General features: G+C 38.7%; 2 protein-coding genes and 1 long non-coding RNA gene across 7 annotated transcripts in view; 1 reads left to right on the top strand and 2 right to left on the bottom strand.

The window, feature by feature from the left end:
* The window catches only part of TCAIM (T cell activation inhibitor, mitochondrial), a 37,556-nt gene extending 25,962 nt beyond the window's left edge, over positions 1-11,594 (bottom strand). The window contains exons 1-4 of one of the 5 annotated variants that reach the window (XM_082348554.1): positions 11,456-11,594; positions 4,960-5,032; positions 3,531-3,666; positions 652-805 (exon numbers count right to left, since the gene is read on the bottom strand). In XM_082348554.1, coding sequence (XP_082204680.1) covers positions 652-805; positions 3,531-3,666; positions 4,960-4,988 — 319 coding nt within the window. In that variant the 5' untranslated portion in view covers positions 4,989-5,032; positions 11,456-11,594. Of the gene's footprint in view, positions 1-651; positions 806-3,530; positions 3,667-4,959; positions 5,033-9,306; positions 9,443-11,016; positions 11,423-11,455 lie in introns of those variants that run through there. The other 4 variants (XM_082348550.1, XM_082348552.1, XM_082348551.1 and 1 more) reach the window with 4 other exon arrangements.
* Positions 5,040-15,739, top strand: part of LOC309608570 — a 250,040-nt gene continuing 239,340 nt past the window's right edge. The window contains exon 1 of the long non-coding RNA XR_014232978.1: positions 5,040-7,710. This is a non-coding gene — a long non-coding RNA (uncharacterized lncRNA). The remainder of the gene's footprint in view (positions 7,711-15,739) is intronic.
* The window catches only part of TOPAZ1 (testis and ovary specific TOPAZ 1), a gene marked incomplete at its 5' end in the record, with an annotated part of 67,629 nt that continues 65,428 nt past the window's right edge, over positions 13,539-15,739 (bottom strand). The window contains one exon of the mRNA XM_082348348.1: positions 13,539-13,770. Coding sequence (XP_082204474.1) covers positions 13,551-13,770 — 220 coding nt within the window. The 3' untranslated portion in view covers positions 13,539-13,550. The remainder of the gene's footprint in view (positions 13,771-15,739) is intronic.

Below are 15,739 nucleotides of genomic sequence, written 5' to 3'. Positions count from 1 at the left end.
GCTGATGACCGCTATTTGTTTTAGCATTAGTTCACAGAAAGCTCTTGGTAAATCTTTAAACTGTTTTAAAGTTCATTCTAAAAATAAAGTTATTTTCTCAAGGATCACAAAAAGGATGAACAGACCCACATTCATCCTTAGTTTAAAGTAGCACTGGATCATGGCTAAAGCAGTGACAAAGGATAAAACAGAAGGCTGTACATGAAGACTGATCAGATTTTACAAACAGCATGAGGCTGGAGTTAAAGGGTTCAAGACCCCTATTCTGTCTCCATGGTCCTGGGACATTACTAAGTTACAATTGGGCAAATACTACATTCCTCACAGGGTACTTTGAGGACTAAAGAGAATGTGAGCTATATTTTTTAAAGATACAAATTGTTATATAGACATTTAATACTTAAAACAGCACTGAAATAGGAAGGGGACAAATAGGAACACTTCAGTTTTCTAGTCAGAAAAGTTTAAACATAAAAAATGGCTCATCAAACACATGCAACCAGGAACAGAATCTAACTCCAGGAAAACATGCAATTAAATGATATTATTTTCTATGACAAGGCTTCAATCCGAAGGTCTTCTAGCAACGTTAGACAGATCGGATACATCATACCAAGCCTGCAAGGGACACATGAGAAATAAGAAACGTACCGGAAGTGCTGAAGTGTTCCTGGCCATCAGAGGAGTTCTGGTCTGTTTCTCTGACATAAAACATAAGCTGGGTTGGTTTCAAAGACTTGAAGCCTGGTTTCTGGAGGTTTTCTAAGTAGGCACTTAATCTCTTAAGAGAATTTTCATTGACTTCCTGGAAAAAAATGTTAAGAGGCATTTATACACAAAATAGAACAAGGAAACATCAGAAATTATATCCCGACCTTTTAAACACATTATTGAGTGTATTAAAGAATTTAGTATTAAAAAATGGTGGGATTTCATAGCTCCTCAGTACAGGATAAAATTGGATCCACACCTCACAACTTGGAACTCCATAGGGATGAGATGTAAAAAAAAATGTGGCCACATAAGTACTAGAAGAAAACATGGCTGAGATTCTTTATAACTTAGATGTGGAAAAAGCCTAACTATGACTGAATATCCCAGGTAATGAATGATTGATAAATCCAGTTACATAAAAAAATTTAAAAACTTAATATAGCACAGGGAACTATATTCAATATCCTGTGATAAACCATAATGGAAAAGAATATAAATACATATATATGTATAACAATCACTGTGCTGTACAGCAGAAATTAACACATTGTAAATCAACTATACTTCAATTAAAAAAAAAAACTTAAGAAAAGAACACATTAAAAACCACACACACACACACACACACACACACACACCAAGCAGTCTACAGACAAAAACCGAGTAGAAGAAAATATTTGCAAGTTCTTTCTTTTCTTTTTTTTTTTTGGCCGCCCTGTTCAGCTTGCGGGATCTTACTTCCCCGACCAGGGATTGAACCCAGGCCCACCGCAGTGAAAGCACCAAGTCCTAACCACTGGACCACCAGGGAATTCCCCAATTTGCAAGCTATTTCATAGCAAAGAGCTAATTTCTCTCTATATAAAGGGCTCTAAAAATGCCCTTTCAGAGATTGGTTGAATTATGGTATCTTCATTCAATGGAGTGCTACACAGCCAAAAGGAAAAAAAAGGGAAAGAATATGACACAGATGGTATTCAGGAATGTACATAGAGTGATCTCTAGGATGTATTGTTAAGTGAAAAAAGAAATGTCTTTTAGTGAAGGAATAGCTCCAAGAAATGGCATAAATAATAACTCTGCTTCTTATCCCTATAGGTCTCTTCTCAGAAACACAGTGTGATCTGAAATTAGGAACAGTTTGTTTTTGTTTATTGAATTTATTACAATATACCGCTCTCAGCTATATTGTGTTGGGGGTTTGATGATTCACTAGAAGGATTTACAGAACTCAGAAAAGCTGTTATACTCACAGTTACAGTTTATAACAGCAAAAGGATACAGATTAACATCAGCAAAGGGAAAAGGCATGTAAGGTGGAGTCCCGTAGGGACCAAGTGCAAGGTTCCAGTTGTTCTCTCCCAGGGGAGTTGTACAGACAGCGCTTAAGCCCCCAGCAAGGACGTGTGACAACACATGAAAAGTGCTGCCAACCAAGGAAGCTCATCCAAGCCTTGGGGGCCAGGGCTTTTACTCGGGCACTACATGCCCACATGACTGACCACAGCTATTCAGTCTCCAGCCTCCCAAGAGGGCCTCAGACATGAGAAAACAGGCATTCACCATAAAATACATTGTTGGCATAAACTATCTGGTGTGGCCCAAGGCCCCGGCACACAAAAACATTCTTATCGGGCAAGGATATCCCAGGGGCTCAGAGCTCATCTCCCAGGAGGCACTGAAGGGCCAGTACTGAAGCCAGGCATTTCTTGCAACAAAGCAACCCAAGCCTGCTGAGTTCACCTTTTATAGCACACAGAAGTTTTAGTAAAAAAAAAAAGGTACACTGGTAGAGGAGGGAAACCAGTCACCTAGTACTAAGCTTAATTTTTCCTCACACGTTGGATTTAAAAACTTTAAATTATTAAACATTAAATTAAATTGTATTAATTTATGACATCCCCAATAATTTATATTAAATTATGACATCTCCAAGGTAGTATTTTTCTGTTGATTCAATTTACTAATTACTTAAAAAGGCTCTGACTTCGAATAGCCAATATATATATATATCAACTATCATAAACAAAATATTTTCCTAAAGCAAAGAAGCAAAACTGATTTATTTTCCACAGCAAGTAGAAAAAAAGCAATACAGGGAATTCCCTGGCGGTCCAGTGGTTAGGACTCCTCGCTTAGTTGGGGAACTAAGATCGTGCAAGCCGCAAGGCATGGCCCCCACCCCCAAAAAAGGGGGAAAAGCAACACAATAATGTTCTAATTTTCAAGAGTTTTAAATTCCTTTTCATGTTAAACCAGGTGTCAATGTTAAGGAAGATAAAAGGAACCAATGAAGTTATTCCAAAGCATCTGGCTTTGTAATATATTATCTAACATTAAAAAATAGTGACCTTCCTAACTAAGTTCATCATGAGTTTGTATTCCTTGAGCAGACATTAACTGATGATATAGGGAAGTGGACCAGAAGCATGCAACATAAGGAAAAACTATTTGGGCACTGAAAAACCCTCCTTGCATCAACCTTAAAAAAAAGGACTGATCATGGTATCAGAGCCCTTAAATTTTCCTTCAAACCCTCAATTTTACTTTCAAACCTGGTACAGAAAATATGATTACTAATACTCTAAAGAGTTTACGTGATATCTTTATTGCCTGCATAAAACATGACAGCTTTCATTAAAAAAAACAATAGTTTTAGTTTCAGTTTTCAGTATCTATAGTTCAAAGCACTGATTATTCCACCATGACAAAACAACCCCAATTTATAGAACTCTCTGTATTATACTGTAGCAAAGGTAAATAAACTAAACAGAAACATAGACTAATGTTAAATAGTAAAAAAAATAATTGTTTACCCTTTCCCTGGGGTGCTGTCCAAAGAAATCTGGATGTACAGCAAAATAGAATGGCCTCAAGGCATTGACTGCTTCAGCTCCCGATAAAGCTCTTGAGTAGAGAAACCAGTATGGAAATAGCTTTCCTGGACATAACCTTTTTAAAAGATATGGATTTATTATTCACCAGAGCACTGACATGGACACAAATCCCCCGTGTATAAAGTGACAGTAGCATTAAGATTACTGTGGATGGAAAATACCGTAGAAATAAGACAGAAACCAAAGTGTAAAATTTTGTGGGTTTTTTGAAATCTACAAAAGTTTTGAAAGCAGTGAGTCCCACATGATTTCTTTTCTTTTTCTTTTTTTAAAATTTATTATTTACTTTTTTTTTGGCTGCACTGGGTCTTAGTTGTGGCACGCGGGATCTTTCGTTGTGGTGCACAGGCTCCAGAGGGCACAGGCTCAGTAGTTGCGGCGTGCGGGCCCTAGCGTGCAAGTGGGCTTCAGTAGTTGCGGCGCATGGGCTCAGTAGCTGCGGCATGCAGGCTTAGTTGCTCCATGGCATGTGGGATCTTCCCGGACCAGGGATCGAACCCGTGTCCCCTGCATTGGCAGGTGGATTCTTAATCACTCCGCCACCAGGGAAGTCCCAAGACATTCCTTTTAACAATGACTATTTACTGAGATATTCATGTACATAATAGTTAATTAAAAGTACTAATTATTGCCAAATATGTTTTAGAAATCTAAAACTTCACACGTCATTTTTATGTAACAGATCCAATTTTATTTTGGTTATATACTTTGAGCCAAATAAACACTTTATTTATCTCTTTTGACTTGGCTACCAAGAAGCCAGAACAAAATTTGATGTTTGAATAATTGTCTCATGAGTTCTATTTTTTTTAACAAATGATCTTTCTCTAGAGGGTATCTGGTCTCCATTTTGATTACCCTATATATGCCTATTACTGTGCCAATTAAATTTTACTGAACTCCTTAAATCCTTTCTTGAAGTAGATAGGCTTTAGACAATCTACTATTTACTATATAAATAGCAAATATAATAGTCAAATGACCTTACTATCCAATTTAAATGTAACGTGGTTTTCTATATGACGGCAATAGACTTGAGGGCAACATGGTAATAAGAACTGTGCTAAGGACAAACTTTATCTTTTTTCCTCTTAACCTTTTCACACTGAACTATTTTGAAAGATGGTATTCTTTTCACCTTCTACTCTGAATGGACTCTTGGGAGAATGGACCTGGATGTTCACATGAATTTTCTGTTTCTTTTTTTATTCCTGCCCTCCACCATATTATCCACAAAATAGTCAGAATTTGATAAATTATAATAAATTGAAATTAGCTAAACACCTAACAGATTCCACACCCCTCCACCCCCACAAATACTAATAACAAATGGAGCCACAAAGCTTACCTCCTCACAGGTCTCAGGTGGCAAAACATTTCTGAATATATATGTAGGTCAACTTCCAGGCATCCATTAATCACTTAAAAAGTTAAGCAGATACCAGTAATGAACAAGTGGAATTTGAAATTAAAAACACATTACCATTTACATTAGCACCCCCCAATGAAATACTTAGTTATAAATCTGACAAAATATGTACAAGATCTATATGAGGAAAACTGTAAAACTCTGATGAAAGAAATCAAAGAAGAATTAAATAAATGGAGAGATATTCCATGTTCATGGATAGGAAGACTTGATATTGTCAAGATGTCAGTTCTTTCCACCTTGATCTACAGATTCAATGCAATCCCACTCAAAATCCCATTAAGTTATTTTATGGAAATCAACAAACTCATTCTAAAGTTTATATGTAGAGGCAAAAGACTCAGAATAGCCAACTCAATACTGAAGAAGAATAAAGTTGGAAGACTGACACTACTGGACTTCAAGACTTACTGTAAAGTTACAGTAATCAAGACAGTCTGGTACTGGTGAAAGAACAGACAAATAGATCAATGGGACAGAATAGAGAGCCCAGAAATAGACCTACAAAAATATAGCCAACTGATCTTTGACAAAGGAGCAAAGGCAATACTATGGAGCAACAATAATCTTTTCAACAAATGGTACAGGAACAACTGGACATCTACATGCAAAAATATTAATCTAGTCACAGACCTTACACCCTTCACAAAAGTTAACTCAAAATGGATCAAAGACCTAAATGTAAAACAAAAACACTATAAAATTCCTAGAAGAGTACCTAGGAGAAAACCTAGATGACCTAAGGTATGTCAGTGACTTTTTAGATACAACACCAGACACACAATCCATGAAGGAAAAGAACTGATATGCTGAATTTCATTAAAATTAAAAATTTTGCTCTGCAAAAGACAATGTAGAGAGAACAAGAGGACAAACCACAGACTGGGAGAAAATATTTGTAAAGGATACACATATCTGACAAAGGACTGCTATCCAAAATATACAAAAAACATTTAAAACTCAACAATAAGAAAATGGACAACCTGATTAAAAAAATGGGCCAAACACCTGAACAGACACCTCCTGCAAGAAGATATACAGATGGCGAATAAGCATATGAAAATATGCTCCACATCATAGGTCATCAGGGAAATGCAAATTAAAACTATGAGATACTGCAACACACCTATTAGAATGGCCAAATCCAAAACACTGACAACACCAAATGCTGGTGAGGATGTGGAGCAACAGGAACTCTCGTTCATTGCTGGTGGGAATGCAAAATGATACAGCCACTTTGGAAGACAGTTTGGGGCTTTCTTACAAAACTAAACATACTCTTAGCATATGATCCAGCAACCACCCTCCTTAGTATTTACCCAAATGAATTGAAAACTTGTCTACACACAAACCTGCACACGGATGTTTATTGTGGCTTTATTCTTAATTACCAAAACTTGGAAGCAACCAAGATATCCTTCAGTAGGTGAGTGGATAAACTGTAGTACATCCGGCCAATTGAATATTATTCATTGCCAAAAAGAAATGAGCTATCAAGCCATGAAGAGACATTGAGGAAATTTAAATGCATATTACTCAGCAAAAGAAGCCAATCTGGAAAGATTATATACTGTATGATTCCAGCTCTATGACATTCTGGAAAAGGCAAAACTATGGTGATAGTAAAAAGATCAGTGGTCGCCAGGGGTTGGAGGAGAGGGAGGGATAAATAGGTGGAGCACAGAGGATTTTTAGGACAGTGAAACTACTCTGTATAATAATACTACAATGGTAGGTACATGTCATTATACATTTGTCCAAACCCGTGGAATGTACAACACCAAGAGTGAACCCTAATGTAAACTATGGACTTTGGGCAAGAATGAAGTGTCGATTTAAGTTCATCGATTGTAACAAATGTACAACTCAGGTGTGGGAGGCTGTGTGTGGGGAGGGGGTATGTGGGAACTCTTGTACTTTGGTCAGTTTTGCTGTGAACCTAAAACTGCTCTAAAAAATAAAGCTTTTTTTTTTCAAAAGGTTAAGCAGATAAAAGGGGGAACATGATTTGAATCACATGGACTTTTCCAATAATTTAGAGCTTCAGCAAGAATTTCAACTATACTATAGTCTCCATGTCAACTGACCAAGTGATTTTAAAAATTCTATGAGCAACCTGTCTTGAAATGCCACATTATTCACATGATAATCACCAGGTAAAAAATCCTTTCTTCCCCCGGCTTATGAAGCTCTGAGCCTGTGGGGCAGTGTATCTGCTCAAAACAAACCACCACGTGGCTCAAGTCCTAGTCTGTCAAATCTTAAGAATTAAAAAGTTTATGCTAACACATATACATGGAATCTAAGAAAAAAAAAAAAAGGTCATGAAGAACCTAGTGGCAAGATGGGAATAAAGACACAGACCTACTAGAGAATGGACTTGAGGATATGGGGAGGGGGAAGGGTAAGATGTGACAAAGAGAGAGAGTGGCATGGACATATATACACTACCAAACGTAAAATAGATGGCTAGTGGGAAGCAACCGCATAGCACAGGGAGATCAGCTCGGTGCTTTGTGACCACATAGAGGGGTGGGATAGGGAGGGTGGGAGGGAGGGAGATGCAAGAGGGAAGAGATATGGGAACATATGTATATGTATAACTGATTCACTTTGTTATAAAGCAGAAACTAACACACCATTGTAAAGCAATTATACTCCAATAAAGATGTTAAAAAAAAATAAAAATAAAAAGTTTAAAAAATTTTTTCATAATGCAGTTAATATATCTGAACCAAGGTAATGAAGCAAAACTGCCATTAACAGGATAATAGAAAGATGTATTTAAAAGACAAATCAAGAATTACCTATTTAAAAAGTGCATTTGCAAACAACAGTGGGTGCTTCCATTTATTTTCTGGTTGACTGGTGTGGCAAGACCCTCTTGGATACAGAATGGGTTTATAGGTATTCATTTAAATGTTTAAAAACGTGATTTTTATTAACCATTCACCTTGCTATTTTGTTTGAGACAAATATGGATACCAGAAATACTCCTACCATTTGGAAGATTTCTGAGATTCAATGGAGATACAATGAGGAAGAAAGAACCGTTTTGACTAAAGTTTCAGTGCTGCCCACGACCGAATTCTCACTAAATGTCATTATGAAGTAACTGAACAATCTCGACTTAGTTAAGATAGAACAGGTACAAGCCTCCAAGCTTGCAAAGAAGAGACCAGAAGAATATACATATCCAATCCAGAACTGGCTCTCTTTAGGTGGTAGGATAGGAAGCCCTTTACTTTTTTTTTATTTCCTAGTTTATTTACAATGAGCACGCGAAGTATGCTCTTAAAAAAAAAAAAAAACAATGCTTCTAGCATACAAAATTAAACAATGAAAAGGAATAGAGCAGGAATACGTGTTGTTCATTCAGTATTTAAGACAGGCCCCTGGCCCTGGGAAATCTGTCCAGTGACAGCTCTAGACTGTGATCCCAGTCTAGCTCAAGAAGAAAACAGCCCCTCACATTCACACACAATGACATTTCATTTTTAATATTAGTAAGAAAATTTATGCCACTTAACTGCAAAGATACTAATAAATGAGCTAAAACTTGGGTAAGAAACGAGGAATAATACTCGAGGGGCATATGATCAACCAAGAATATGAATGGGCAATAGATGAAAATAATACGCAGCCAATTTCTAACCATCATCCTTTTCAGCATAAAATGATCCTATAAGAAGCCTTGAAAAGTCAGAAGTACTGAACAATGGAAAGCACTTAGGCCTACCATTGCAACAATGATGTAACCTGTTCTAATGGTCTGTTGCAGCAGTATCTTAGAAGTTCATGAAATCACAATGTCTCCATCTGATGTGCAATGTAGGTGATCCAAGTCATACTCTATTCCCCATTTTCCAAAGCAAGACATCAAAACAAATAAAACAGTGAAAAGGAACTGTCATGATCACTGATTTGAAATAGAAGTTAAAGCACACTAAAAAGACAATAAAATTTTTGGAAGTTGATTTAGAAAAGACTGGCTGTCTCCAATTTGATTCACGAAGAATTTGAGAGGCAGGCAGCCAAGTTACACTGTTTAGAAATGTACATATCTAAACACCTATAAATAAGAATTGTTAGGAGGGATTTCCCTGGCAGTCCAGTGGTTAGGACTCAGTGCTTCCACTGCAGAGGGCACGGGTTCCATCCCTGGTTGGGGAACTAAGATCCTACATGCCTTGTGGCCAAGCCACAAAAAAAAAAAAAAAAAAAGAATTGTTAGGAAAAGCTGATTTAGCCAAGAAAGAAACTTACAGGATTTGTCTTAAGAGTTACTTCAGAATTAGTCTCCAAAGAGTCACTCACAGCAAAGTTGCAAAAATTAGGGATTGTATCCTCAGTGACTTTCAAACATGGAGCATAAAGTATGTCATGCAGAGAATTATGGAGCATGTTTTAGAAGTGATTCTGTCAAAAATAATCAAAGCAAAAAAAAAAAAAAATTTCTGTATTTAAAAGTCCGGGTCTTCAGTTGTCCAGAAAAATAATTCATTCATTGTTCACTCTGTAATCATAGGGTATAATTAAACTTAGTACTGAGCAATGACTTAAAAAGGACATTAATACTTGGAAGTGTGACAAGAGATTCTCCCAATGAAAATAAAATGTTTTCAAATACAAGTCTGAACATTAAATCATGATTTCTAGATTTAGAAAGAACTTTAAAAAAGATTAGGCTACTATAGGTTAAGAGTTAGGTATTTTCTGCCTGCTTTTTTGGTGAGTTGGCTATTTCCTAAAAAGGTTCACACTGCATTAAAGAGAATTCGAATCTAGACTTGTGCTGCCTAATAAGGGAGTCCCTAGCACATGTGGCTACTGTGAACTGAGACGTGTTTTAAATGCAAAGTACCCATTGGATTTAAAAGATTTAGTATGAAGAAAATGCAAAGTATCCCATTAATAATTTTTTATCCTGATTAGATGTTGAAATGATAATTTATTAATTTCACCTGTTTCTTTTTGCTTTTTTAAAAGCAAAACACGACCTGGTCTTTTGTGATTTACTACCAGAAAAATTTAAATTACACCTGTGGCTCATATTGTATTTCTGTTGGATGGCGTTGACCTAGGCCAATTCAAGGCAAATTTAAGTGAACATGACACTGTCAGGGAAGGCTCAGTAATTGTGGCCCACGGGCTTAGTTGCTCCGCAGCACGTGGGATTTTCCCGGACCGGCGCTCAAACCCGTGTCCCCTACATTGGCTGGCGGATTCTTAACCACTGCGCCACCAGGGAAGTCCTGTGCTGTTTAAAGTGAGGCATTAAATCTTCTAGGCAGTTTCAGATCAAATTGGGTAGAAAGGTATCTAAATTGGTGGAAAAGCCAAATTATGGGTAGTCTAAGAAGTTTTGTTTAAATTACATTCGATAGAAACCACGTTTGCCACACAGAGGTCCTAGTAACTTATTTGAACACAGTTAATATCCTCAGGCTACTCTCATTTAAACTGTGACTTTCCTTAGTAACTATCTTGTAAGGTTTTAAATAGTAGTTCGTTCTATCAAGGAGTGATAAAAGCGAGCAATATTTCACTGCTCTTCGGTTTAACACTTCTTAGGGAAGGGGAAAAGCAGGAAGACCTTTAGATAAATTAATAAATTGCAGCAAAGTATCAAGCGTTTTAAAGCTTCCTTTTGTAAATCTTTTGCTGTGAGATCTGAATCAACCATATCCTAGGATAAGTCAAAGACTTCGGGGAAATATGACAGTCGGAAACAAAACCTAAATCGTCTCAGGTTTCTCATTTCAAAACAAGTTGAAACAAATACGAGGCGGGTACTCCGATCCCCGGCACTGCCTGGGTTCGAAAGTTAGCACGTCGAGCTAAGGCGACGCTGATCGCTGCCCACGCCGACCCCCCGCCCCTTCTGCCCCGAGCTGCCTGAAAGCACAAATGGAGCCTCTCCCGTCCTGCTCCTCACAGTTCTGGCAAGGGGCCGCCGCGAGGGCTTCCTCCTACCTGCTCCACCTCCCACCAGGTACCAGGAGGAAGGACGGTCGATCCTCTCGCAAGGCTGTGCAGGGGTGCGCGGGGCCAGGCAGGGGCGCATGCGCACCGGGGCGCCAGCCCGGCCAACGAGCGCGCCGCTGGGCCGGCGCTCCCGCCCGCTCTCGCCCCACCTGACGACAGGCTCTGACAGGCTCCTACCCGCAGTGCTCTGAGTCCCCACCCGTGAAATCTCAGCTGGGCGCGTACTGCTCCACCCGTCTGTCGGTGCCTGTCGCGGAAGCTTGCTGGAGAGGAGCCCGGGCTCTGGGCCGGGCCGCAGGCGCGCTCTCATTGGCTGAAGCGTGCCTGGCTTTCCTCTCTGGGGCGCCTGCGCACAGCCCAGGACGCGGCTTAAAACCCTAGCGGTTCTCAGCCCCACCGTGACGTCAGCAACTAGGTGACCGCTCACCTTCTCGCAGCGTGGGAGCTCCTGTTCCTCCGTTTTCTTACGGTCCGGCCCGGAGCGGGCTCCGCGCACTCAGCTGAAAGCTTTAGGAGGCGCGAATGAGCGCTCAGGGATAGGAAGGACTAGGCGGGAGGGAGTCAGAAGATGACTGGGCGGCAGGTGGCCGGGCCTGGACCGAGGGTTGCTGAGGAGGGCAAGGAGAGAAGGGCGACCGAGCGTGCGCATGCGCCGGCGCCGCTATGCGCGCCGGCGCCGCTTTCCTCCCCGTCCCGGGTCCCCCAACCCCCGGCGCCTGGGAGGGGAGGAGGCTGGCTTGGCGGATCAGTCCAACCCCCGGCGCCTGGGAGGGGAGGAGGCTGGCTTGGCGGATCAGTCCGCAGAGCGTTCGGGGCTGACGCGTTAGGGCGACTCGCTTGAGACCTCCAGATTTTAAAGGTCTTACTGAGTATAGCCTTTGGCTTTCTTTACATAAATATAGCTAATTAAAACTGTTCTCTCCAGTTTGCATTTTCCTTTTGACTTTGGCCCTTAAGGGTAAGCAATTCACTCTCAGCTTGGGGTTTTTACTGTTAGCTGTATTTCGCTTCTATGACTTTGGTTATTCCCATAAACTGCCACAGATGGAATAAGACACGTACAATAACCGCTCTTTTCCTACCTTTTGGCACCGAGGTGGGGGAAAAAAACCCCCCAAAACCAAAAAATACCCCCAGAATACCAAAAAACAAACAAACAAAACAACCAACCTCCCTTTGTTCCAGCCCTAAGGGTTCTTGACTTCTCATTCATTGGAAACCATCTGGTCAATTTGTGGTCCGTTCCATCCAATCCCATTTTTCCTAAAAGCTTAATTTATCATCTTTCATCCTTTCAAATGCATCCTTGCCACCAGCGTAAGGTTATAATTGCCCACTTACCGTTCTTCACTTGTCCTCAAAGGCACTTCAAACTGATGGTGGTAATCTCCGAACCCAATTTATTTCCTAGGTGCTGAATTTCAGTAATGGCAGTTAGTCACCCAATTTGTCCATACTAGAGAACTGGGCCTCTTTCTTGATGTCTACTTAGGCCTTACTTCCCATATCCCATTCACGAGAGTATTCATTCCACATTTTATCATAGTAAGGCATTCTGCTAAGTGCTAGGTTTTAACTTTTTTATTCTTGTGAGGTTATAGACTTATTCCAGTGATGCTGCCATTACCGTATTTTGGGAACTCCTTTAAGAAATACTTTCAGTCCCCCTAGTCACCACTTACTCTTTTATTACTCCCCTTACTCAGACATTTTCTCTAAATGATTTAAATTATGGTTTAAAGTATCAAATCTAAAGTATCAAATTAAGGATTGAGGATGACCACCTTGGAGAATGACTGCTAAGGATTCTGCAGATGGCTTCAGAAAAGGAGTTTAAACTTCCTAAGGTGGCTTGAAAGGTACAATTCTTGTTTGGATAGGTTCTGGTATATTTGTTTAAAATACTGATTTCTTTAGTCATACCTAATGTAATGTACATAAATTACAAATTTTCAAGATACATATAGTATTTTAAGATACACTAAAGGAAAACTTTAGAGAATAATTTAAAATTTCTGGTATAACTCAGCTCTGGAATTTTAGTGTTTGAGTCATTTTCCAGTATTATTTTACTATTCTATATTACAAGTGTACAATAGGCTTTAGAGACTGGACTGAGTGCTCACCAAATCTACTTCATAAGCCCAAAGCTTGTTCTGAAAGCTCCAGACACCTGCTTGAATATTTTCCCCTTTATGTCTCCCTCTTATTAAATGCTGCACAATACTCAGTTTGTGATTTTTCATTGTTTGGATTTCAGAATAAATTGGGATTCACCATACTTAGGTTTACCTAAATTAAGGAGATGTCAAAAAGTGATTTGAAAAATCATTTGCAGTATGGGTAAAACTGTTATAAATTGCGTACCTCAAACAAAATTTTTAGTGTTTGAAAACTACTGACGTACTATAAATCAATAAAGAGCAAAAGCTGAATATAGTGAAAACTGTCTTTATTTTCATTGCCTTTTATTTTCAACAATGATTACTTGAACTTAAAAAAAAAAAAAAAGCCTTTAATAACTAATGGTTACTGAAAAGCCAAACCTTTCCAGCCCACTTCATATTCTCTTTCAACCATTTCAGGGCAGAACAATGTTCCAAACTATAAACCTGTTCCGTATTAACATTGACGGTCATGTGCTTAATGAAGAGCTTTGGATCTGATATACGAGCAGCCATAATTAATCTTTCCACTGCAGCTTGATAATCATCCTTGCTCCGAGATTTGTTTTCTTCACATCTACAAAGTGAACACCTCACAAAGTCAGAAACTCTAAAAAGAAGCTATATAGTTTCTTCAAAAGATAGTAATTTACATTTATTGGTTCTAAGCTATGACAGTCTTTTTACTATATTCTAACAGTGGCTTTCAAACTTGTTTGACCATGACACACAGTAATAAAGACATTTTATATTGTGACCCAATATATACCTGCATACATAAAAACTGAAATAAAAGTTTCACAAAACAAGACTTACCCTTATGACCCTATTTTCTATTGTTTCATTTTTTAAAATAAAATGGTGGCAACCCCCTAAATTGAGTTCACTACACAAATGGGCCACAACCCGCAGTTTGGAAACACTGATCTAGAACACAACTAATAACCCCTCTCTTTGTATTTTCAAATTAATAACTGTATAATTATTCATTATAATGCATAAAATATTAAATTTAATCAAGTTTGGAGTTACTAACATTCATGTGTTTTACCTTGATATGGCTATTTTAAATTATAAGCATATACTTAATTTGTAGCTCACATCTGGTAACAGAAATTGTAGCTGTAGGCCTTTATACTAAATTTTTATAGTATAATATTATAGTATATTATATAGTATATATATACTATAATATAGTATATTATACAGTATATTATAGTATACTATTATATTTATAGTATATTCATATATGAATAACTTTATACTAAGTTATTTTCTTCAGTCCTGATTTAAGGTACTTCACTAAAGTGCTGGAATTTTAAAATAACTTTTCTGCCAGTCACCAAATTTCATAAAACTCATACCTTATGGCTATTTTTCCTATGGGATAGGGAGTAAGAAGCATATAAGATAGAGATGTAGCTGTTATTAGGCATCACTTTTTCTCTGTGTTCATTGCATCCTGCTCTGGGCACCTGTAAGGCTCAGCAGCAAGGCCCGAGTATGAGCCTACCTGCATTAGCACAACAGTGTGGTCCACAGAGTGGTGGGAGTGAGGACTTCCACTTGGAACAGCAATCAGTGATCACAGAGAGCAAAGATTGGTCAGGCCGCTTCTAGTACATTCTGGCTTAGGATTGGTGCCTGAAATCTGGTAGATTGGGCATACACCAACTATATGCAGTTTTGAAAGTCTTAAGATGAACAAAAACTCTCTCAGAGGTTAATGTAACAAAGCAGGGCTTGGTATGATAACAGTAATGGAGAAAACAATATTGGTTTGGACAAAATAGAAGATCCAGGCATGTCACTAGTTATGTGCTGGCATCACAAATACCCCACAAATTCAATAATGAATGAAGAGACTGCATATGTGGGGAATGGAAAGTTATGAGAAAACCAAACCCTCATTAGGATGATGGAGAGCCCAAATGCCTCATGCAACTGTAGTGCATAGTTGTAAACAGAAGGCCCTCAGGAAAGACCGCTAACAAAAAAGCTAATTTTAGTGAGTTTAAAAAAAAAAAACGTGGACCTAAAATAAATTCTCCTCCCCTTGAGTGTAGGCTGGATTGAATGACTTGTTTATCTCCAATAAATAGAGCAGAAATGATGCACAACTTTGGACACTAGATTGTTAGATATCAATTTTCATGGTCCCTTGCATTTCTGGAAGTTCTGAGAGCAGAGACACTGATTACCCCTTGTTCTGGATTTCAAGGATGTTTAATATAGTGAACAACCTTGAAAGACAAAGATAGTTTCTCCTTCAGGAGCAAAAGACAGGTTTGCTTACAGCCTTACAAGGTGGAGATAGCGTTTCCATCTAAAGAGCAAAGGGGCAGGTATGTTTATTACCCATTATAAAAGATTGGGGTTCCTAAGTTCAGGATTCCTCTCATGTAATGGAACCCACTGCATGTGCAGATATCCATCTGGGCCCAAGTGTGGGACTTGGGAGCAAGAGGAAGAGATACAAATATGCAGATAATCATGCTGCTTGCTGTGCCATGAGTAATAAAGTCCTGTCTCCAACCCAGGAGGTC

This window comes from Balaenoptera borealis, assembly GCF_965194805.1.
Source record: "Balaenoptera borealis genome assembly, chromosome: 12".
NCBI classification, from domain to species: Eukaryota; Metazoa; Chordata; class Mammalia; order Artiodactyla; family Balaenopteridae; genus Balaenoptera; species Balaenoptera borealis.
Note: the sequence above shows the minus strand (reverse complement) of the source record. Positions and strands in the feature narration are given on the sequence as shown.